General features: G+C 37.3%; 1 protein-coding gene across 1 annotated transcript; it reads right to left on the minus strand.

The window, feature by feature from the left end:
• Positions 1-2: 2 nt before the first annotated feature.
• On the minus strand, positions 3-8,772 carry LOC133293562 (3,9-dihydroxypterocarpan 6A-monooxygenase-like). The gene is made up of 2 exons (XM_061492175.1): positions 7,861-8,772; positions 3-620 (listed from the first exon to the last, which is right to left on the minus strand). Exons 1-2 carry the CDS (start codon positions 8,770-8,772, stop codon positions 3-5), a joined length of 1,530 nt encoding a protein of 509 aa, XP_061348159.1.
• Positions 8,773-23,595: the final 14,823 nt, after the last annotated feature.

Here is a 23,595-nt window from a genome sequence, read left to right on the forward strand (position 1 = left end):
TCCTATACAATAGAAGGAACACAATCAAAACGAGGTACAGGGACACAAACCAAAGGATAAGCCCTTGGAAGAGTCATGGCTGGTTTCTCTTCCATGTTAACGGTGCCATCAACCTTCCATTCAAAACACTGAATCATAGCAGCAAGGGTAGTGGGTACAACCTGAAGTGCTAATGAGGTACCAGGACACATCCTTCTTCCTGTCCCAAATGGCATTAGTTGGAAATGTTGTCCCCTCACGTCTACTTGGTTCTCTTCACTAATAAACCTCTCTGGCCTGAACTCTAGTGGGTCCTTCCACAGGTTGGGGTCTCTCCCCATAGACCACAAATTAACAAATAACCAGGTCTTTGCTGGAATCTCATAACCACAAACGTTACAACTTTCTGATGATTCTCTATCTATAAAAGGGGATGTAGGGTGAATCCTTAATGTTTCTTTAACTATAGCTTGCAAGTAAGGAAGGTTGATAAGATCTGACTCTTGTATTAATCTAGTCTTTCCTGTTACCGAATCGATTTCTTGTCTTGCTTTCTCCATTACATGAGGGTGGTTGATTAACTCAGCTAGTGCCCATTCTATGGTTATAGCAGATGTGTCTGTTCCTGCCATAAATATGTCCTGCATACCGTATTTTTAAATTGGAATTATGAGTTACTTTTAGTAATAAAAAAAAAAAAAAAAACAAGACAAAACGTTAACTTTGCTTCAGCTCCTTTGCATATGGTAGGCGGGAGTACTACTCACTTAAAGTAATTTGTCAATATAGTATATTTAGGTTATCTTTATCTCATGTAAAATGAGATAAATAACTCTCCTACACACACAAAAAGAGATTGAGTCTCACCACTCTTTTTTCTCTCTCCTCTTACCTGTGAGTCCCACTTATATTTTTATTTCTACAACATGAGATAATTTTTTTCTACAACATAAGAAAAATATATCCCTTATACATTCGGTCCATTGTGGAGGATGTCAACTACGTGAAGGAAGTTAATGCAATTATTTACATGTTGAATCAAAGTTTTTAAAAAATTAATAAATAGATAATATCCACTTGTCAATTAAATTAAGTGCAAATTTAGAGAAAAACTGGTCAATGGTGAATCTGATATATGTAACCTACGCTTTCAATCTTAATCATTCATCCCACTTGTATTTAATTTTAATACATTAGAATTATTAAATATAGTAAATTAATGATTAAAATCGAATATAGATATTTTTACACCAATTTAATATCCATCTTGTTCTATCATAGGGATAGAGATATTTAGTCAAATAATAGTGAGTTTATCTTGGATATATGAGCTCTCTCATGTATCTATGGAAGAGATACATTTGAGGTTAAGTAAATCACTGCACAACAATAATGACATAAAGCCCAAGGTGCGGGGTGTGTGCACAATGACAGCTACCAAGAGAGAGAGAAAGTATGTCTATACCTGTAGGTTTTACCCTTTATTTATAGAGTCTACCTTTATGCTGGTCCAATGCTTGATCCATTGCTTTAGTGCTAGGATTATCATAATTAATAAATCTTTCCTTATGGGTCTTTATGTCAGGTTTATAACAGTTGCCCCCCCAGCTCGGTAGTCTTGGTGTCCGGGCTGTTAGGATGTAATAATTGTCGTTTTCATGATGATGGACTTGTCTTCTTTTTTCGACAATTTTCCTCTGGGTTGAAACCCTTCTTGGACAATTTTCCTTATGATTAAGATCAAACTTGCCGAGCTTTGCTGTTGGGATTCGATCTTGTCTTGGTCCATGTTAGATGCTTTGGTTTGGGACTTGCCAAGTGAGTCTAGAGTCGCTTTTCAAGTCTGTTGCACTAGCTTCTCATGTCGGTCATTCCCCCCTCGAACTTGTCTGACCAAGGTCCATATTAAAAGTGAAGGGGACTTTTCTTTGACCTCCTTTTCGGGGACTTATCCTTGCTTTTTCTAGTTGCGATGCTTTTTCTAGAATCCAGGTAATGTTATTGATCCTCGCTCTAGATTCCGTTCTTCGGGTACTTCCTGCTTCGCACTGAGTGACTTTCTTTTTGTGCTTCATGATTCCATTGTTAACTCTGCCTTTGAACTTTTGTGCCGGGTTTCGTGAACCAGGTACTGAAGATGTTGCTCCGGTATTCCATCTTCAACCTTTTTAGCAGAGGTTCTGCTTGGGACTAGCCGATCTTTCTTTAGATCGCCATGCTCAGGTTCTGTTGGTTTGTTCTTTATACTTTCCAGCATTTGTGTCTTTGTTGGCTTTCTTAGACTAGGTTTCCTTGGTCGTGCGTGGTGGGTTGAAATCTTTTGTCCTTATTTATTCCATTCAATAATTATGCCTTTAAGTGTGTTCCTTTCTGAGTAGTGTGGCATGCCTTAGGAGTCGTATGCTCCCTTCGTATTTTATGCGTCGTGACGAGGTTGTGTTAGGCTAAAATATTTTGTCTTTCCTTATGACTTTCTGGCCTTTTCCCTTAATCTGAGCTCCGGAATCATTTTGTCGGGGTCTCGCCCTATGAAGGTTGTTGTTCTTCCTCATTCTAGTTTGAGGGTTGTGTTCCTACACGTGCCCTCTAGTCTCACATTCAAAGCATTCAGGCTTTATTCAACTATGAGATTTTTCTAATGTATAGGACAAATATCTGGATATTACCCTGTTTTCGAGTTTTATGTCATTTTTCCTGGACAGAACCTATTCTAATGGTATAGGACCCTTAATTGAACTGTAGGAGCCTCTGTAAAATGGATTTACGGCTCTGTAAAATGGATTTACGGCAGAACCTTCATGATTAAGTGCTTGGAGGCTTTGAGAAAAGCCTACAGTACGCGAAACAAAAATGAAATATAGTCTTGTTAGGCTTGAGGGGCTAGAATATGTTTGTTAATGATATTTACATTGTGAAAATAGATTGTAATACTGCTGGTGATTGAGTTAGTGATTGCTTATACCCCAAGATTTTGCTGGAATACTTAGCATTGATAGGTAAGCTTCGTGTTCTCAGGGTTAATCCTTTGTTTGTTCCACCAAACCCTATGGGAGGTTGGTTTATGTGCATGGTGTGTTTTTATAAAATGATTTATCCACTGATACTTATGGGATGTATTTGGAAATAAATGGTAGCATAATGTGTTGATATATAAGTATGGTGGTAATAACATATTCCTACATGAGTTGGCAGGCTGCGGTCTGAGTGTAGGGCACAAGGGGAAGCCTTGTGTTTTGTGGTATGCTGTAGACGTGTGTAGCTATTACATACTATATATCCAAAATAATGCATCTTTTTATTTTGTCATACTTATAACTGTAAGTGAACTTGGCGGATGTGTGATCCTTTGAGAATCCCAATTTACTAAGATCTATCAAAATCTAACCCCGTGTGGGGCATATTTTCCAGGTGCAGATATTCATGATGTTGGTGCATCTCGAGGCAAGAGGCCAGAGTCTAGTTGTTAGCATGATATGCATGTATTATGGCTATGAGATATATTGTTGTTGAGGCATGATTACATTGACAATATTGATTATGATTATTTGATGTGAGCATAAGGGGTGTCTATGCCATAATTAATAATGTTGTTGTTATTGTTAGAGGGTATGTATTTGTATATACCATGGTTTATGGATGTTGTCATGACTACGTGATGTAGGCTCATGATTTAGCTTGTTATTATTTCAGACAGGACATGTATGCATTATTTTTATGCGGTTATGTTGTTATTGCAATACATAAGTTTAAATGGAAAAAGTTAATTCACCTCGTGGATTAAATGATTATAAATAAATAAGTGAATTGCTTTCGTGTTTATCTAATTAAACAAGTTGCGCTTAATACCATTGTATGTTTAATACACCAGGTGCACACGGGGTGTTATAGTCTTCATCTTCAGCTCAGATTGGTGTGCAGTCATTTTGTTAAGATCATAATCTCCCTAAATCCGTCTTCATCTTTATCTTAGGTTGGGGTGCAATTCTTTATCAGGATTATGATGTCTCTAAATATGTCTTCATCTTTACATCGGATTGGGGGTGTAATCCTTCCATCAGAATTATGATCTCTCCAAAACTGTCTTTATTTTTATCTCGAATTGGGGGTTTAATCCTTTCGTTAGGATCACAATCTCTCCAAATTCGTCTTTATCTTCATCTTGGATTGGGGTCTAAGGCTGTCGTCGCACTGATTTGGAGCTTAGGGTGGTGGTCGAGCTTTTTGATCTTGGAGCCCGAAGTTATAGCCGAGCTTCTTTTGGGCTTGGCTCTATGGTCGAGTTGCCTAACTTGTGGGAGGCGAGGGTGATGGCCCTTTTTCCAATCTGGCGCTTGAGTTGGTGGCTGAGCTTTTTAACTAGCGTGAGGCGGCAACATTTTCCTTTTTTCTGTTCTGGTGCTAAAGCATATCAAGGCAATTTTCCTTTGGTCGGAATGTGCCTATCAGATTGCCTTAAGCCAGTGTGTGATTGGTCTTAAGGGCTATGCTACCTTTTCAAAATTGTGGCCACAAGTATCCCTCTTACGTCTTTGGACCCTGATAGATAATTGGTCTTGGGATAGCACTTGCATGCATGTTAGTTGTAGGCGGGTTGCAATACATGTATTGTGTTACTCCTGTTGCAAAATAATACCAAAGGACATGTTGTTATGTGCAAACTGAAATAGAAGGACGCATTACCTAAGTTCGGTCCTGTGTGTACTCATGGTGCTTGACCAAAAGTTTCGAATATAATTCACAACGATTTATTAGGCTAAAAATGCTCCTCATATATTTTGGTCATAGAAGGTGGGTTGAAAAAGCTATTGTCTTCATATAAAGTTATTTCTCAGTCAAATGCAACCTTTCTATTGGCATGTTTGATGTTGGCTTTCGGTGATAACACCTCCATACTAATAGACTTAATCAAAGCTTTACTTTGACTCAGTTTGGAAAATGATATTTTTGTACGAATTAGTGTTGCTGATGTCCTTCTTAAGAGTGGTGGGCCATCCTAGCATTTTTGTGTCTTTGGATTAGTATTTGTTTTTGAACCTCTTTTGATCTCTCATTTTTCACATGTTTAAGCTCCTTGTACGTGTCTCAAAAACATCTATTAAGCTTCATGATTGGTCAGCTTTAGTTACTTTCTTTCATGTTGGTGGACATTTCTTGCCTTCTTCTTCTTCTTTTCTTCATATGCCCTCTTTTTCTTACATTCTTCATTAGATTATTGTGATCTCCTTTTTGTATTCTTCTTGAATATTAGATGCTTTTATTTCTTTCCTTTAACGACTATTGTTGAATATATGGAATAGATCTGACTTCCATACTTTTGCATGTGTGCATGTGGAAGGATATGTTAATTTCAAATGCCAGAAAAGCCTTCATCACTTTAGCTCCTTCAGTTCCATACACCATAGGAGGACCCTTGCAGGAGTTGTTCCTGCAGTTTCACATTTTACCTTTTCCTACTCGAATGTCGTGGCTACCCTTCGCTATGTTAGCATTAGGGAAAACTCCAATATGCTTCAGAGCCTTGATCGCTTCCATGGTTTTCTTGACATCTTCGGCCAAATCATTCACAGGGGAGAGCTCCAAGAAGATCTTAATCCAGTGGATTCTCAGTGGTGATTCTCATCTCGGCCTGGGTCACTGCCATCATCCTCGTTGCTACCTTGGTCGCGGTCTCGGCCCCCTCTGCCCTTTACTTCGCCCTTGTTCTCCTTCAACCTCTGAATTGTTGCGTTGGATAAGTCAGTTCTCTAGATAACTTATTTTCTATGCATCCATTCGACTCTAGGTGAGGTATTTGTTCTTCATCTCCTTTATTCGTCGCAAAACGACTTGGATGACAGTCTATGCTATGCAGTTATCTACAATCGGTGGGGGATTTTGCTGGACAAGTTTAGGTCAGGCTTTTTCCTTGTTGATCTAGTCGGGGGTGGAGGCAGAATCTGAGACGACTCGCTGATGTGGACGACATCATACTTGATGATGGTCTGTTCTCCCTTGGTTTAGGCCCATTAAGTGGTTGTTCTATCCGGTGTGGTGGGAAGGTGGCGGCTGTTGGTTTCTTGTATTCACCATGTTGGTAGTGGTGATAGAAGTTTATCATCCCTAAAGACAATGTCAATGTTCTATCCTAAATATAGAGATATATAGTCAAAGACTACTGAGTTTATCTTAGATCTATGGCTCTCTTGGGTATTTATGAAGGATATACCTTAGGGTGTAAGCAGATCATTATGCACTATACTAGATGGCATAATCAAGGTGTGAGGTGTATGCACAATGACAGCTAATAAGAGAGAGTGTGTGTACATGTAGACTTTATCTCTTATTTATAAAGTTTATCTGTGCAAAGTGGAATGTTAGATATATGGTGGATTATTATAATTAAGAAATCTTACCTTAATATCCCTCTTAGTTGTTTGTCCTTCTAAGGCCTTCTAGAATGTGGACCTTTATGTCAGGTCTATTACACTTCTCATATATGTATATAGTATAATTCTTTCGATATGAAATTTTCTTCAAAGTTCACTGTTCACCTTTGACTCTTAATGATCAAAATAATGGTATATTTTTAATTAAATTAAAATTTATATTACTTTTAATTATAGTTCACTTAAAAATAGCTTCTTCTTTTTTTGGAAAAAGTTCAAAAAAACCTTGTGCTGTTGCTTTGAATCACTTATACCCCTATATTTTTTTAATTACTTAACCCCTTGTGACTATTTTATCCACCCCCTACTTAACTCTATTAGAAACTTGACTAAATATGCCTATTTTACTCTTATTAGAAGAAGAAAATAAAGTGATAAAAAAGAAAAGAAAAATAAGACGAAATATTATAAAAACTTAGAATACTTAATAAAAGACTAAAAAAAAGGATCAAATATGTCTAAATAAAAAAAATATAATAAGGACAAAAAAATAGAAGAGAAAATAAGACCAAATATGTTAAAAATCATAACAATGACAAAAAAGCTAAAATTAAAAAAATAAAAATAGTCTAAATGAAAAGCTAGATCCCTAACTGTTATTTTCTTCTCTTTTTTTTTAGCCTTGTTCCACCCCATTTATTAAATACTTTTGTAATTTTTTTTAAAAAGCTAGAGAATAAAATAGAGATATAAAAAAGACCAAACATATCTAAATAAAAGAATAAAATATATAAGGATAAAAAAACAAAATATATTGAAAATTCATAACTGTTATTTCTTTTTGTTCAATTTTTTTATTTTATTTTTTATCATAATTTTTTCTTCTATTTTTTTGTATTCAGTGTATATTTTTTGACCTATTTGTTTTTTTTTGTTTAAATACATTTGATTTTTTTTTTCTTTTAGTCTTTTATTAAGTATTATAAGTTTTCATAATATTTGAGTTTTTTTATCACTTTATTTTTTTCTTCTAATAAGGATAAAATAGGTATATTTGGTCAAGTTTCTAATAGTGCTAAAGTGGGGTGGATGAAAAAAGTTATATGGAATTAAGTGATTAAAAAAAAAACACAAGAATATAAATGATTCAAAGCAATGTTATGGGATTTTTTATTTAATTTTTTTTATTTAATTTTTTTTTTAACTTTTCCTTGGAATTCTAAGTAGTTCTCAACACAAACCCCCCTCCCTCTCGCTTCCCTTCCCTATCTTGTTAAAGAAATTCAGTGCAGAAAAAGCCTACTAGGGTCAAGCAACAAGTACTAAGTAGAGCACATATATAATCTGCGCTACATGTAGGCATGCCATTTAGAGTTGAAATATATGAACTTTCCCAAAGAATCGTAAATAGTAGCCAAACTGAGGTTGTTTTTCTTGTGTTAATTGGGTACAGAACTCAGGTATGCATGGGAACAAAATAAACAGGGCAATAATGGATGTTAGAAAACTTGCTTACCAGGATGAAAGCCTTGATGTTCTCTCTTGTCAATTTTATCTCACTGCTCTCATCTTCATGTATTCCCAACAAAATGTCAAGTAGATCCCTAAATTCAGCAGCACCTTCACCCTCTTCTTTCCTTTTCTTCCTTTCCCTTTCATGCTCCTCTATCACCCCCTCCATCATGGTATCAAACCTGTCATGAATCTCTTTAAGCCTTTTCTTCATTCCCTGCAAATCAAAATTCTTACAGAACCAGATAAAGTCTGACACATTAAACTTCCCTACAAGCTCTGCAGTGTCTATCACCATCTTTCTAATCTCTTCAACGTCATTATCATTTTCAGAACTCGTTTGGCTCATGCTCATTCTTGATATAACTCTATTCGCCAGAGTCAAGAGTTCGCCACCAACATCAACACCCTCACAAGCTTCCCCTTTCTTCTGCAAAAGTCTCAAAAATCTCAGAGTCTCTTGTTGCCTCAATGGAAGAAGTTTATCAAGGTTTCGGCCACCAAGTAGCTCGGACATGCAAATTTTCTTCATGAACTTCCAATAGTTTCCATACGGGGCAAATAAGAAATCTTTAGAGCCATATGATAAATAGTGAACTGCATAACTTGTAAAACGGTTTGAGAAGCATGTTTCATGGGTTTTAAGAAACTCCTTGGCGATTTCTGGATTTGAAACTACTACACAAGGCACAGAGCCAAGGAAAATTTGCATTATGGGTCCATAGCGAGTTGAGAGCTTGTGAAAACTTTGGTGAGGTAATTGAGAAATAAGGTGAAGGTGTCCAATGATAGGTAGTGCTGGTGGACTTGGTGGACGATTACCCTTGTTCTGATTTTTTTTGAATATGGCTCGAACCAGAATTGTGGAGACTAGCCAAACCAAGAAAAGTGTGACATAATCTTGAAATTCAGCCATATGTGAAAGTTTTGAAAGAGTTTAAAATATGATGGTTTTTATTTATAAGGTATAGTTGTCTTGTTATAGAAAGAAAATGAAACTTGCGGGAGAAATTGACAAATTCGCCAATGGTGATAGTCTAGATTATTAAACATGTTTATTATTTTTTTGGGACAGTCGGAGAAATTGACAAACCTAGAGAGAAGGTGAGAGAGACTAAGTGATTAAAAAAACTAGCATTAAAAGGATTGATTGTAAGTCATTAGATTTAATTATAATCTAAGAGTGATTAAATTAATTGTAAGGGTGGTAAATTTTTGTGATGATAAGTATAACCATTCCATTAGTTTGGGTGGTACTTATTATTATTTTGAAATTTGAATGTTATTTCTTTGGGACATGATATACTTACAATCAAAAATTTACCACTTTTACAACTAATCTAATCATCGTTGATTTCTGTCAATCTAACGGTTATAATTTATTAGAAATTAATAATTAATTAATAAAACGACCCAATAATTTCCAAAAAATGATAACCGTTAGATTAACGAAAATCAATGGTGATTATGTTAGTTGTAAATATTGTAAATTTTTTTAGTGGTAAGTATATCCTTCCCCTATTTATTTTTTTTCTATAATATCAAATGATTTATGAGGTATTGATTATTAGGGATGAATTTGGGGTTAGTGTTTATTGAACTTTAATTTTTATTTTAAAGCTTTCTCGCTAAGGTTCCTTTCAAAACTTAAAGCAACTGGGTTCCTAATAAATGTATAATGAAACAAAATCTGCTTGACTAGTACCTATCTTTAAGAACTTGCTTGCTCTATTTTATTAAGGGAAAAGTGTTTATCATTTTAAATGACATAACTTATATCATTTCACTTTCACAAAGAGGTGAGACTCACACCTTTATTTTTTTTTGTCAACTCTCTCTCCTCATTTATCTATCTCTTTCTCTCTCTTAAAATGACAGAATTTTACATCTTTTAAAATGACACACACTTTACCCTTTTATTAATATTTACGATCTTCGGCATATGCATTACGTTACATTTTTTAATCATGATACTATATTTTTCTATCTCGGGATTTGCTTTTTTATTATTATTTTAATTTGAGTTAAGATAGTGATATTCAAGTCAAATGATAATGAAGGCATTCAAACTCAACCATGCTTTCCCAAAATAAATATGATTGACTTGACACTAGCAGCATGCGGATCCAGTGCTATAAAATATAAAAGTAGGCGGCAATTGATTTGTCACTCTAAAGATATTTATGGTAGTACTCAGTTTTTTAAAAATTTCATTGAATGTCAACAAGGATCTGTAAAATGGCTAGAGGGATATATCAACAACCATTTTCTATATATTCAAGATTTATAATCATTAATTATAAAAATAATAAATTATAATTCTTGATATTGAAAACATACAAATCAAGTCTTAATTATAAATAAAATCCTAATTGATTATGGATCTGGACTCATACTAAGTGAGATGAAGCATCCAGTCCAATAACAGTATAAGAGACTAATAATAAATATTAAAGGAGTAAGAAAATGCATTCGTCTCGCGTGCGCACGATGGATGGGCAACGACACAAAATACATGGGTCTTCTCAAGAGCAAATGACTGAAGGACAAGCACTAGGCTCTGGCTACCATAGGTATCCTACAAACGGAATATGCTGTTGAGGCCTTCTTAACCAGCCAATAGGAATGAATGCTACCCTGCTAAGGTGACACAACCAAGTCATTTCATTGCTATATAAAGAAGGCCCAAAATTCTACGATCATTTTTTCCATTATTACTTAAGCTTATTAATCAAACACCAACTTAATCGTCAAAGTGCATTGCAAGTACCCTCCCCTATCTGTCTTAGTCAAGCAATGTCTTAGTCAAGCAAAAATCTCTACCATCAACACAACCATCCTGCAGGATTATATTGCATCACAACCAAATAGATCCCGTTGCAGACTCACTTCAGACTCTAAGTGAATCAGACTCAACTATGTGTGATTAGGCCCAACTTTCTTTGGACGGATCAAATTATAAATAAATCAAGAAACAATACATGACCCACGTCAAGGTCTGTGATGGCCACACATGCTAAACTTAATCACATCATCTATTAGCTTGGCAAGCCTAATTTCTATTAGAATACACTTAGGTTTATCAAATTTAGAATTAATCTGCTTGTAGAAACAATGAAGCATCTCTAGTACTAATAATAACCTATAAGGCTTTTAAACAAATTAAAATATAAACCTTGCTCTCATGAATGATGTGACAGTTTCACCAATAATAACCAAACAAGCTCCCTCAATCTAGAGGAGTCAAATTGGAAGATAACTCTAACTTTTCTGGCAAAAACATATAATTCGATTCGAGTTACAATACAAGTCAACGAGTGAATACAGCAAGCGAGACTAGGAAACATATAAATTAACATTTTATTCAAATGATAAATATGAGAAATACTCAAACCTCTAATCAATTTGTATATGTAACATAAATTAATCATTTATTAAAATAATATATCAAATGGCAAATTTGAAAAGCGAACATTCATTCCCAATAAATTCATATAATTCAAAAATTCATACTTCACTAAAATAATATACGTATTAAAGTGTGGTATACTCAGCCAAAACTACAACATGTCAATCTCAAGCTCCCGTATAAAATAAATGAATAATAAGTTCCTCGCTATCACGACTCAAATCAGAGTCCTTGATCGAGGAATATGCAAAACTAAATTATGCCATCGGTTTTCCCGACTAGCCTAATTCTTATCAAATTACACTTAGATTTGTCAAATTAACAATTAACCTGCATGTAGAAATAATCGAGCAACTCTAGAATATAAATTATAAGTCTTCTAAAAAAATATAAATCTTCTCAGTATGAAACAATGTGTCGGGCTCATCACCGGTAACCAAAAAGGCTCACACGACCAAACCGAAGGTGTGGAATTAGAAGTTAACTTTGTGACTATATTTCAAAAAATATATAATTAAGATTAGGGTGAGTTGCAATGCTACTTAATGAGTAAATAATAAATCCATAATTGGCGGGATATGACAACATAAACAATTAATATTCAATTAAATGGCAAATTTAATAAACTCTCATATGAATGTTTGCGCAAAAAAATATATAAATATATTAAAATCTAATACTATTCAAAGTAATATGTTGTTGTAATCAAACATTAAAGTTGAAAAAAAAAAATATCCAATCTAAATCAACTTATCTATAATTATATATAGAACAAAAATCCTTATATTACTAAAATAATGTATCGTTCAAGTGGAGTGTACTAAGATAGAATTGCAACATTTCCATCACAGGTTCCCAACTTGCAATGTAGTGTGATAACAATATCAAGTTTCCCACTTGTAAATATAGGCATAACAATGCCAGGTTTCTAAGGTGCAATAAATCAATAATAGGTTCTCTACCTATAAAAAAAGTTTTAGTGCATCAAGGCTTAACATATATTTTTGTTACCATACAGTCTTCTAATGAAGTCATATTTCAAAATCAATTTCAAAAACACAAAACATAATATATACGGGCCTGTTTTATTTCGATTTTACAAAATTGTTTTTAAATTTTAAAAACAAAAAACAAAAAAACATGTTTGATACTTACTATTTTGTGAAAAAAAATTTAAAAACAACTTTTAAATTTTAGTTTTTAAAACATAATTTACAAAACACCTTTGAGGTGTTAACTACGCCAAATCTTGGATATGGTGGTGGATTTATTATGGTGGTTCACAAACTCGCCTCAGAGTGAATTTGTAGAAGTATGAGAAGGTTGATTTTTGCAACCGAGGTTAAAAAGCTATTAAGGGTGAAATCTCTTGCTGCTCGCATCTTCAGCGCTTCTCTTCTTGCAGTTATGCCATTCTTGCTCTGTATAAGAATTTCCTTCACAATTATTTTCAAGATCGCAATTTTGCTGCTTGTGTTCTTTTTTTGTTGGTTAAGCTCTCTTTTTTTCTCTCTCTCTCTCTATCACACATACTCGCTCCTTCCTTTCATGATTCCATTATGCGGACACAAGTGATTGTACCATCGAATCTGAATTTATCAATTTTGTGTTTCTTATTTCATTCATTCACACATATTCTGATTCTTATTGCTGCTGATCGTGATTATTATGTTTTCAATTGTTGGATTTGTTTGATTTTGAATTTTGTTTGTGCTCGATCATCATTGTTTTAAAAGCATTGCTTTAAAGTTTGATTCATAACTTTTACACCCTACATTTTAACTCATCTTGATCATCTGTTGGCCTTGATTTAATTTCATTTTATATCTTGAAGTGCCTCTGTCTCTGAGTATCCAAGATCTTGGATGGCAATACAATCTCTGAGAAACATTTTTATGTGGAAGGCTTGATCTGCCCTAAAATCTTCGATTGGTATGATTTTTTTGTTGGCCTATGTAGAATGGATCAACTTAATGCACTATCAAAAGCTTAAGACGTCAATGTTATTTGCTTAATTGAAGTAAAATAACTAATTTTTTTTTTGTCATTATTATTATCATTATCCCAATTTTATGATGAAAGAAAAATGATTAAGATACAATTTTTAAAAATGAGGAAATGACAATGTGTCAGTAGTTGAATGGCATAGATGTTGTATGATTGATTGAGATAATTGTATATGCTGCAAGCACTGCACGGATGCATAAGAAAAACTCTAGGCAGTTTGCACAACATCTGAAGATGATTGGGAACTTATTGAGTGATGCCTAACACTTGGTGAAAAATTTAGATGATAGGAATTAAATTGTCCTTTCATTTTTTTTAATTCTTTTTGGGTTTAATGAGTGATTTTTTTTATTTTTTTTAATTCTTGTTATGGCATACATTTAGGTCATTGTTGAGCTTCTTGCATGTAAAGAAGTTCCATCACTTTTTCTTTCATTAGCTCTATTGAATTAGACCCGTTTTCTCCATCTGATTCATTTATTATCTAAACTATTACTATGCTCTGTTGGGGGTATAGCTGGTATTTGGTTCATTTGGAGCAGTGAGGTGTTTAATCTCATATTTTTTTCACCAATTTATGGTGCAACTGATAGACACTCACTTGTACAGGTGCTGTAATTTCTCAAGCCTTGATGATATAATTTCTAAGGCTTTTCAAGAGAGGCATCCTTTTCTTCTATTCCTCTGTTTAATGTTTTTTGTCGATTGCGGTGACTGAATTATTTTATGGTTAATTAAGAGGCGCAAGTGCAAAGAGAATGCCTTGATTATGTAAAGAACTAAGACGGTTTGTCTTGGAACAAGCAGGGATTGTTATTATTTCAGTACAGGATTGTAGTACCTAGGGGTCCGTTGACAGAGGAGGTGATGTCAGAGGCTCACTGTAACACCCCGTGTATACCCGGTAATGTTATCATACTATCGTATTAAGCTGCGCTTAATTAAAAATACGGAATATCTTTTTCTTATCAATTATGACGTCATTATACTTAGCCAAGTTGATTACTTAATCAATTTCATAAAATATCGCCTGTATGTAAATTGCAACTAAACATCTAACTGAAATACCTTATAACATAGATAAAGTGAGTATCTAAAATCACGGATCTACACGCGTAGTCGGGACAATATCCTGATACATTATTATAACTCCAAATGAAACAAGACATAACCAAGTCTATGTGGCATGGACAATCCCCATGCTCACCCAAGCAACATCATAACAACAGCGTCTCAACAAGATAAATCCATAATCATAAAAGAAGCTACAAGCATACTAGCTACAAGCATAACTAGCATAAGCAACATAAGCATGTAACATCTATCAGCTAAGCTCTGGCCTCCTGCTACTAGAGGTCTCAACCCCTGCATTACCTGAACCTGAAATAAGCATTCCCCAAACGTGGGGTGAGATCTCTAAACCAGAAATCTCAGTAAGACAAGGGGTCCTCAAGGATCTTCCACCCTAAGCTCACTTACATGTGCAATATAAGTTCTAAAAGCAGTAATTCAACATAAGTTCCAAAATTCAATGCAGTGCAACAGATATTCATGACATGTGTCTTATAACTATTCTACTGGCCAGAGAAATGCATGAATATGTTTATTACCTACAGATAGTACAAGGAACACCGCTTGCACCTCACCCACAGCCTCACCATATTGTATGTACTACATACTCAGGCTTACCGTATAGGTGGAACACCACATGCATATCATAAAGGCACTAGCATATAACAGCTCAACAGCATTTCCAAAACATCAAAAGCATGTAACACAACATGCATATAACCATACCCCCATGGGACATGGTAGAACCACAACATGGCTAAACCGAGGACACGAAAGCTTACCTTGCAAGCTCATTATCCAATGCCAAGAGTCCACACAGCTCAAGTCCAACACACAACAGATCACAATCTGATTTAGGACCAGCAAGCATATCAACATTCAAAGCTCATAAGCATAAACATAAAGACTACGTTTTCCTTTTACGATTTACGTCTTAAGGCTTCTCACAAGCCATAAGCCCTTAATCATTTGATTCTGATTTAGATAAGTTATTACAGAAGTACCACTTCAACACACTAAGGTCCACAAACCCATAATAGACCTCTGTATGAACAGTACCTTCCTGTTCATCGAAAACCCAGAATATCTGAATATTCGTCGGGGGCATATACGGATATCCAATATCCGGATATCTCTCTGGAAATATCCGGATAACAATATCCGGATATTTCACGATCAAATATCCAGATATTTCGCGACAGAATGCAGTTTCTGCATTTCGCGAAGATATCCTTCCAAGGTTCCATTTTTAACACTTCCAGAAGCTTAAACATGTCTCTTAAGGTCCATTTAGGTTCATAAGACAGTTGGTTACTTGCTTAACTCATTTACATGCAAAGACACCTCTTTTAAGCATTAAAACTTAAGAACAAAGGTTAGGCAACTCACCCAAAGCTCAAACTCAGCAAAAGGGTGCTCTTGGAACTCACTAAACAGATGCAATGGTGCTATCCCTCAAGGTGCACGAAAATGAGATGAAAGATTGATCCTTTGAACAACAAAAGGCTCCATGAAACACAAAGTGCCAACACAAAAGCTCCCACAACCAAACCAACCAAAGTCAGCCTCAAAACTACTCACAACAGTGGCTGAACACTCCCCCCCAAGATCACCCTTCACACTCACAAGACACTCACTCACTCAAGTGTTTACAAGAGAAAATATGATGAATCAAGAAGGAAATGGCCGTGAACCTCATGAAAAGAAGAAGAAAGCCAAAGAGCAGTGTTTCTGGTCAGCCTCCACAAAAGCCACGTAAGAAAAATCATGTTTCTAGGGTTTTGTGCCCAACACAAGAGTATTTATAGCCAATTAACCAATAAACACACAGTATTAACTTTAATTTCTACGCTTAGCATTTTAACCTCAAACTCAGGATTCTTAACCTACTCAATTTTACAAGAATCTTCATATTTTTATTATATTTTTCGGAGCACCTTTCCGGTACGCGCTTTTCATAGCCAGTATCAGTTTCTGGCACCAGTTCTCATTATTTTAACTTGAAACTCGTTTTACAAGTCCTATATATTATTCTAGGAATTATCATGCACTTATTATAATTTTATGAGATACTTTTTTGGTACGCATTTATACCGACTTACAGAACCGGTATCTGCACTTTTCTTCCGAAAAGCGACTTTCAACATTCTTAATCATTTATCATAATTATTAAAGCCTCTTAATAATTATTAGGGTCAATTATGGAATTATTTCCTAATTCTCATATATAATTAATTAATTTTCTTAATTAACGGTAAGGGTTCTTACATTCACCCCACCTTTTTAGGATTTTGTCCTCAAAATCAGAAACATACCTATCTCGAAACTCGGGGTACTGCCAGAGAAGCTCGTCCTCACGCTCCCAAGTACACTCCTCAGGAGTTCTTCCGGTCCACTGCACTTTGACCATCAGAATGATCTTGCTCCTCAGCTGCTTCTCGCCACGATCGAGAATCTTGAGTGGTCCGACGGGAGTCTTCAGGTTCTCCTGAACCTCCACATCATCAGGTTGCACCACGTGCGAAGGATCTGCTATGTACTTCCGAAGCTGAGACACGTGAAACATGTCGTGGATGTTGACCAAGTTAAAGGCAAGGCAAGCCGGTAGGCAATAGGTCCTACTCTACCAAGAATCTGGTATGGCCCAATATATCGCGGGCTCAGCTTCCTCACTCCGAGTGCCCGACCAACACCGGTGACTGGTGAAAGTCTCACAAACACGTGCTCACCCTCACTGAACTCCAGTGGACGATGCTTGACATCATAGTAGCTCTTCTGGCGATTCTGCGCCTGCTTCAACTTTTCTCTGATCATCTGGATCTGCTGGGTGGTATCTTGGACGAAGTCCAAGCCAAAAAGTTCCTTATCTCCAACCTCAGTCCAACAGATAGGAGTCTGACACCTCCTACCATACAGTGCTTCGTAGGGCGCCATGCCCAGGCTAGCATGAAAGCTGTTGTTGTAAGAAAATTCAACCAACTGAAGGTACCTATCCCATGTCGAGCCCTGCTCCAACGTGCAAGCCCGCAACATGTCCTCCAAGGTCTGGATGGTCCTCTCAGTCTGTCCATCAGTCTGAGGGTGATAGGTGGTACTCAATCTCAACTGTGTACCAAAAGCCTCCTGCAGCGCCACCCAGAATCGAGATGTGAACTTCGGGTCCCTATCACTGATGATACTCTCGGGCACCCCCATGAAGCCTCACAATCTCGCGAACATAAAGCTTGGCCAACTGCTCTGTAGTGAAGCTCACCTTCACTGGAAGAAAATGGGCAGACTTCGTCAGTCTGTCCACAATGACCCAGATAGAGTCACAACCCGCCTGAGTCTTCGGCAATCCCACCACGAAGTCCATGGAAATACCTTCCCACTTCCACTGTGGTACTTCAAGAGGTTGAAGTCCACCAGACGGTCTCTGATGTTCAATCTTCACATTCTGGCAAACCAAACACTTGGATACAAAGACAACAACATCTTTCTTCATGCCTGGCCACCAGAAGTTCTTCTTCAGGTTTTGGTACATCTTAGTAGCACCAGTGTGGATAGAAAACTGGCCCTTATGGGCTTCTGCCATAACCTCATCGATCAACAGACCTCGAGGAACCACGATCCTCTGCTGAAACAAAAGAAGTCCATCTTCATTCCAAGACACACCGTCTTGGTTCTTCACATAATCCAGACACTCTCTCTGAACTTGTGCCTCTTTGATCCTTTCTAACAGCTCATTCACAACATCCGCTGCTTCCAGCTCGAGAAGTACACCCTCACGCGGAGAGGTCGCTACCAGGATTCGGAACTTCTCAATCACATCAAAGTTACCAAGTAATAAACTGGATGAGCTCCTGGGTTTCCGGCTCAGATCATTAGCTACCACATTGGCCTTGCCAGGATGGTACTTCAACTCAAAGTCGTAATCCTTTATGAACTCCATCCATCTTCTCTGCCTCATGTTCAACTCTTTCTGGTCGAAAAGATACTTCAAACTCTTGTGGTCACTGAACACCACAAACTTCAAACCAAAAAGATAATGCCTCCAAATCTTGAAAGCGAACACAATAGCAACCAACTCCAAGTCATGAGTATGGTAGTTCTCCTCATGAGGCTTCAGCTGCCTCGAAGCATAGGTAATCACTTTGCCCAACTGCATCAACACACAACCTAGCCCCTTCCCGGAGGCGTCAGTGTAAAGCTCAATCTCAAGCGCAGGATCAGGAAGGACCAACACAAGTGCAGTAGTCAGTCTCTCCTTCAACTCCTGAAAACAAACCTCACACTTGTGAGTCCACACAAATGGAGTCTCCTTCCGGGTAAAACGAGTCAAAGGGAGAACCATCGTGGAGAAACCTTTGATGAACCTCCGATAGTAACCTGTCAAACCCAGAAAGCTCCTCACTTCCGTAACTGTCTTGGGCCTCTCCCAATCCAGTACGGCCTCAATCTTGTTCGAATCCACTGCAACTTCTTCCGCAGAAATAACATGCCCAAGAAACTTCACAGACTTGAGCCAAAACTCACATTTGGAAGGCTTCGCATACAGCTTCTTCTTCTTCAGCACTTGCAGAACAATTCTCAGATGCTCCATATGCTCCTCCTCCGTCTTGGAGTAAATCAAAATATCATCAATGAAGACGATCACAAACTGATCCAGGTATGGCTGGAAAATCCTGTTCATGTAATCCATGAACACAATAGGTGCATTGGTGAGTCCAAACGGAATCACCAAATACTCAAAATGACCGTATCTCGAACGAAATGCGGTCTTAAGGACATCCTCCGGCTTCACCCGAATCTGATGGTATCCGGACCGGAGATCAATCTTTGAATACACGCGCACCCCTGAGCTGATCCAACAGATCATCAATCCGAGGAAGGGGATACTTGTTCTTGATCGTCACCTTGTTCAGCTGCCTGTAGTCGGTGCACAATCGCATTGTCCCGTCCTTCTTCTTCACAAAGATGACCGGTGCTCCCTAAGGAGACACACTCGGTCGAATGAAATCTTTCGCTGAAAGATCCTTAATATGTTTCTTCAGCTCTGCCAGCTCCGGTGGCGACATCCGGTATGGAGCTAATGAAATAGGCCCCACACTAGGCAACAGATCAATGGAGAACTCTATCTCCCTCTGTGGCGGAAACTCAGGAATCTCCTCAGGAAACACCTCGAGGAATTCCCTCACCACAGGAATGCCAGTGATATCCTCCTGTGTCCCACTCACCAAACCTCCCAATATGACATATCCACATGCCCCAGCTCTCAAGGCTCTCCTAGCCTGCAGCAAAGAAATGTATGACGAGGAACTAGCTGTGGAATCACACGGAGACATCACCACACGCTTGGCACAACATTCAATCAGTGCACAGTTCCTGGACAACCAATCCATGCCTAAAATAACCTCCAAGTTAGCCATCGACAATCCTATCAGATCTACCCAATACTCCCGCCCACCCCACTGAAACAGATATCTCGATGTACAGTGGTAGAATCACACTTTTCTCCGGTGGCGGTGGTCACCCGCAACGGTGGAGAAAGCAAAGACATGGGCAACTCAAGCCCCACAGCAATCGGGGTTGCAACAAAGGAATGCGTAACCCCAGAGTCAAACAAGACATCAACAGATGATGCACCAATAGTAACAGTACCTCTGACAAGGTTCGGAGCTCGATCCGACTGCTGACGATCCAGGGTATAAACACGGCCAGTAGACGGTGGCACTGCCGGTGCCGAAGTAGGTGGAAGGGGAATCATCTGAAATGGCACTGCCTGCACTGCAGTAGCTCTCGCCGTCGACGACAGAAAATCTCTAGAGAAGTGGCCCTCCTTGCCACACTGAAAGCAAATCAACTGGCCGGTAGAACACGACCCAAAATGAGTCTTCCCACATCCCGAACACTTGGGAGCAGGAGGTCTCGCTGCACTCCCCTGAGCAGAAGTCCTCTTAAACTGATTCGGTGCTTGCCGAGCCGCCAACATTTTTCCCTTGCTCTTGTTTCCAAACTTCCTGTCTCTCCAAGAAGTGGAACTACCAGCTACCTTCGACGCCTCAGCAACCTTGGCCCTCTGGGCCTTACTCGAGCTGTAGAAGTCCTCAATATCCCGACACTGCTGTACCAGTATCCCAAAGTCTCAAGAAGCAGAACCAGCTAGGTAACCAGCAATATCCTCACGAAGTCCCCTACGGAACTTAGCAGCCAAGAAACAATGCAATGTGCGATTGATCAATGAGAAACAAATGCATCGGGATTGGTGGACACAATGCCTTATAACTGTCCCTAGTGAGACCTATCGGATGTACTCGGTCAATCGGTGGAATCGATGCCTTATAATCGTCGACCTTGTGTGTAAACCAAGACAATAGGAAACAGACAATTGTTCCTCGAACAAAGTTGGTCCTCTATTTCTGTCCATTTTGGCTAAGGACACTTCCTGATTCTGTGGGTGCGTTAGAGAATACGACCTTGTAATATTCTCATAGAAGCGGCCATCACTTCACATCCACATAGTTGATTCTGGCAGTCCATCACAACATACATCGTCTGAACACATCAAAATAAAAAATCATTAAAGTCCTACTTGCTTACCTTTTACTTATGCACTTCCTTGTATATGAATGAGTATGATTTTTGAAAAACTCCACATTGTTTATATGTCAATCATCAATTGGTTTTCAATTTGAACCTAGTTCGTGGGATCTCCACTCTTCTAGGTAGAGTGCCCGCTATTATTAATATTCTAATGGCCTTAAACTCATTCATTTCTACAAACTACGCATCAACTCCCTAGTTACACATTTATTGATGGATTCGTAATAATACCACTAGAGAGTAATTGCCTCACGGTATCATGTTTCCAATATATATTGAGACTTACTATTATATATAACACTCCTTACGATTTCGACTGCTACCTTACGATCACAATAGATGCACATAGCAAACACTGATTTCAACCAATTCGAAATACCTTCAAGGAAGTCACAAAGCCACTTGGCTACCCCAATAACTCTATCCGAGGCAATAAGTTTTTTTGCTTCCATGGCCGACCTTGTAATACATGCTTTCTTGCATGATTTCCTAGACATAACACCCCCACTAAGTGTGTACACATAGTAGATGATTCAATTTGTATCACATCGATATGCCCTATTATTATGTGCATATCTAATGAACACAGTTCGTTATCTTTGGTCTGATCTTAACCCTTTTCAAACACCTCCAAACTTTAAGATAATTCAAGAGAGACTGTCTACCTTTCCATATTTCATAGGGGATGTTCATTGTCTTCTTGTAGGATACTCTATTGATAATATAGTTAGCCATTAGAACGGCTTCCCCATAATTCTGATAATAAACCATATGACAATAGCATGACATTCATCATTTCTTTTAATGTGTAGTTCTTCCTTTCAGAAATTCCATTGGATTGCAATGCATAAGAGTCAATCTTTTGCAGTATAATAGCACACTCCAAGCATAACTCCTCAAAGGGTCATGATAGTCTCCCTCTGAATTGAGCCTTATTAACATTATTTGTCTCTCAACTAATTCACATATAACAATTTACTATTTGAACAACAACATATCAATTACACAGTATATCATGTGTTTGACTTTTCAACCACGGAAAAGACTTGTCCCAAAGTTCTCATTCTAAGGGATATATCTAAAACATGTGTTTTGCAATCGTACATTGAATTCAATTATTGGCATTTATATTTATTTTGAATTCAATTTCAATATAACAAATTCGTGGCTATGGCAAATATATATATATATATATATAGAGCCAGAAAGTTATGACTTTTATAATCTTTTGCGGACGATTAAATAAAAACATGTATCAAAATTATAGAGTGCTAAACGAACACTCTTCTTCTTCAAGAAAATAATTAATTTAAAAATTAATTCCAACACTAACAACTCTTAAGTGATATATAGTTTCAAGGTGGGCCCCATTCCTTTCTCTATGTAATATCCAGCCGCTTCAAGGATCAATGACTATTCCCACAAATTAACATGAGACTTTTCAATATCTTTTGTCCTCACCCACACATCCTAAGAAAACTTTTCAAGAGATCATCCATCCTAGAATTGCTCCAAGTTAAGCATGCTTAACTATGGATTTCTTCCGTTCTGGGCTACTAAAAAGTAGATGCATCTTGTTAATATAGGTAGTACCAATTAATTCTTATAAGTTATCCCTAACTGTACCGTCTCATACCAGCACAGTCTCTGGAATTCCTCTCTTTCAGGTGTTGATTCGATTCATTCATGTACCTCCAGCTGCAAGATTTGGCATGAGCCGCTTATTATTTGTGCCTCTTTTACACCAGTGATCACTCTCTGCCCTTGCTAGCCATTGGGATGGTACATGCCCACTAGCTTCCTCCTAGTTCGTCCTTGAACCATATCGTACTAGGAGAGAAGCCCTGCTCTGAAACCACTTGTAACACCTGACAACTTGTAAGGATCAATGACTATCCCCACAAACTAACACGAGATTTTCAATGTGTTTTGTCCTCATTCACATACTTCTCGGAAAAACTCCCCTGGAGGTCACCCATCCCATAATTTCTCTAAGTTAACACGTTTAACTATGGAGTTCTTCTGTTCCGGACTACCGAAAAATAGATGCATCTTGTTAGTATAGACAGTACCAATTGATTCTTATAAGCTTTCCTCAATTGTACTGTCTCATACTAGCACAGTCTCTGGAATTTCTCTTTTTCGGGTGTTGATTCTATTCGTTTATGTACCTATTCAAGTGTGACTCAATAAATTATAACTGTAAGATTAACGAAAATCAACGGTTGAGATTTAGTTGTAAGAGGTCGTAAACGAAGAGTTTATAAATATAACATCCCTTGTGTGTGTGTGACTATATATATATATATATATATATATATATATATATGGTAAAATCCTTTCTGCAGCCGTTTTACGTACAGTAACGACAGATGTATGGTTATGATTCATCACATTTAATGCTTTCATCCTTTGTATGATTATGATTCTCTGCATTTAATGTTTTGAAGTATATATGACAAGTATTTGATTGCTGCACGTACAGCAACTGCAATAATGTATCTGAATCTGAATTGAAAATGAATTATATATATGACATATAATTATGGGCTTAATTGAAAATGAATCTGAATCCTCATTCCTTTTCCATCAGTACAACTTTTTTGGAGTTTTGGGGATGCTCAAATTGCCATTGAGTAATTGAAGCTTTTCTCTATTGTTCTCTATTTT

This window comes from Gastrolobium bilobum, unplaced genomic scaffold, assembly GCF_033153095.1.
Source record: "Gastrolobium bilobum isolate Gb01-03AN ecotype WA unplaced genomic scaffold, APGP_CSIRO_Gbil_v1 utg23388, whole genome shotgun sequence".
NCBI classification, from domain to species: domain Eukaryota; kingdom Viridiplantae; phylum Streptophyta; class Magnoliopsida; order Fabales; family Fabaceae; genus Gastrolobium; species Gastrolobium bilobum.

What these genes read in the sequence shown, in the direction of transcription:
- LOC133293562 (XM_061492175.1), bottom strand. Translation starts at nt 8,772, where the DNA reads ATGGCTGAATTTCAAGATTATGTCACACTTTTCTTGGTTTGGCTAGTC. An exon ending in ACATCAAGGCTTTCATCCTG is followed by an intron (nt 621 to 7,860) that starts GTAAGCAAGTTT and finishes TACGGTATGCAG; the next exon opens with GACATATTTATGGCAGGAAC.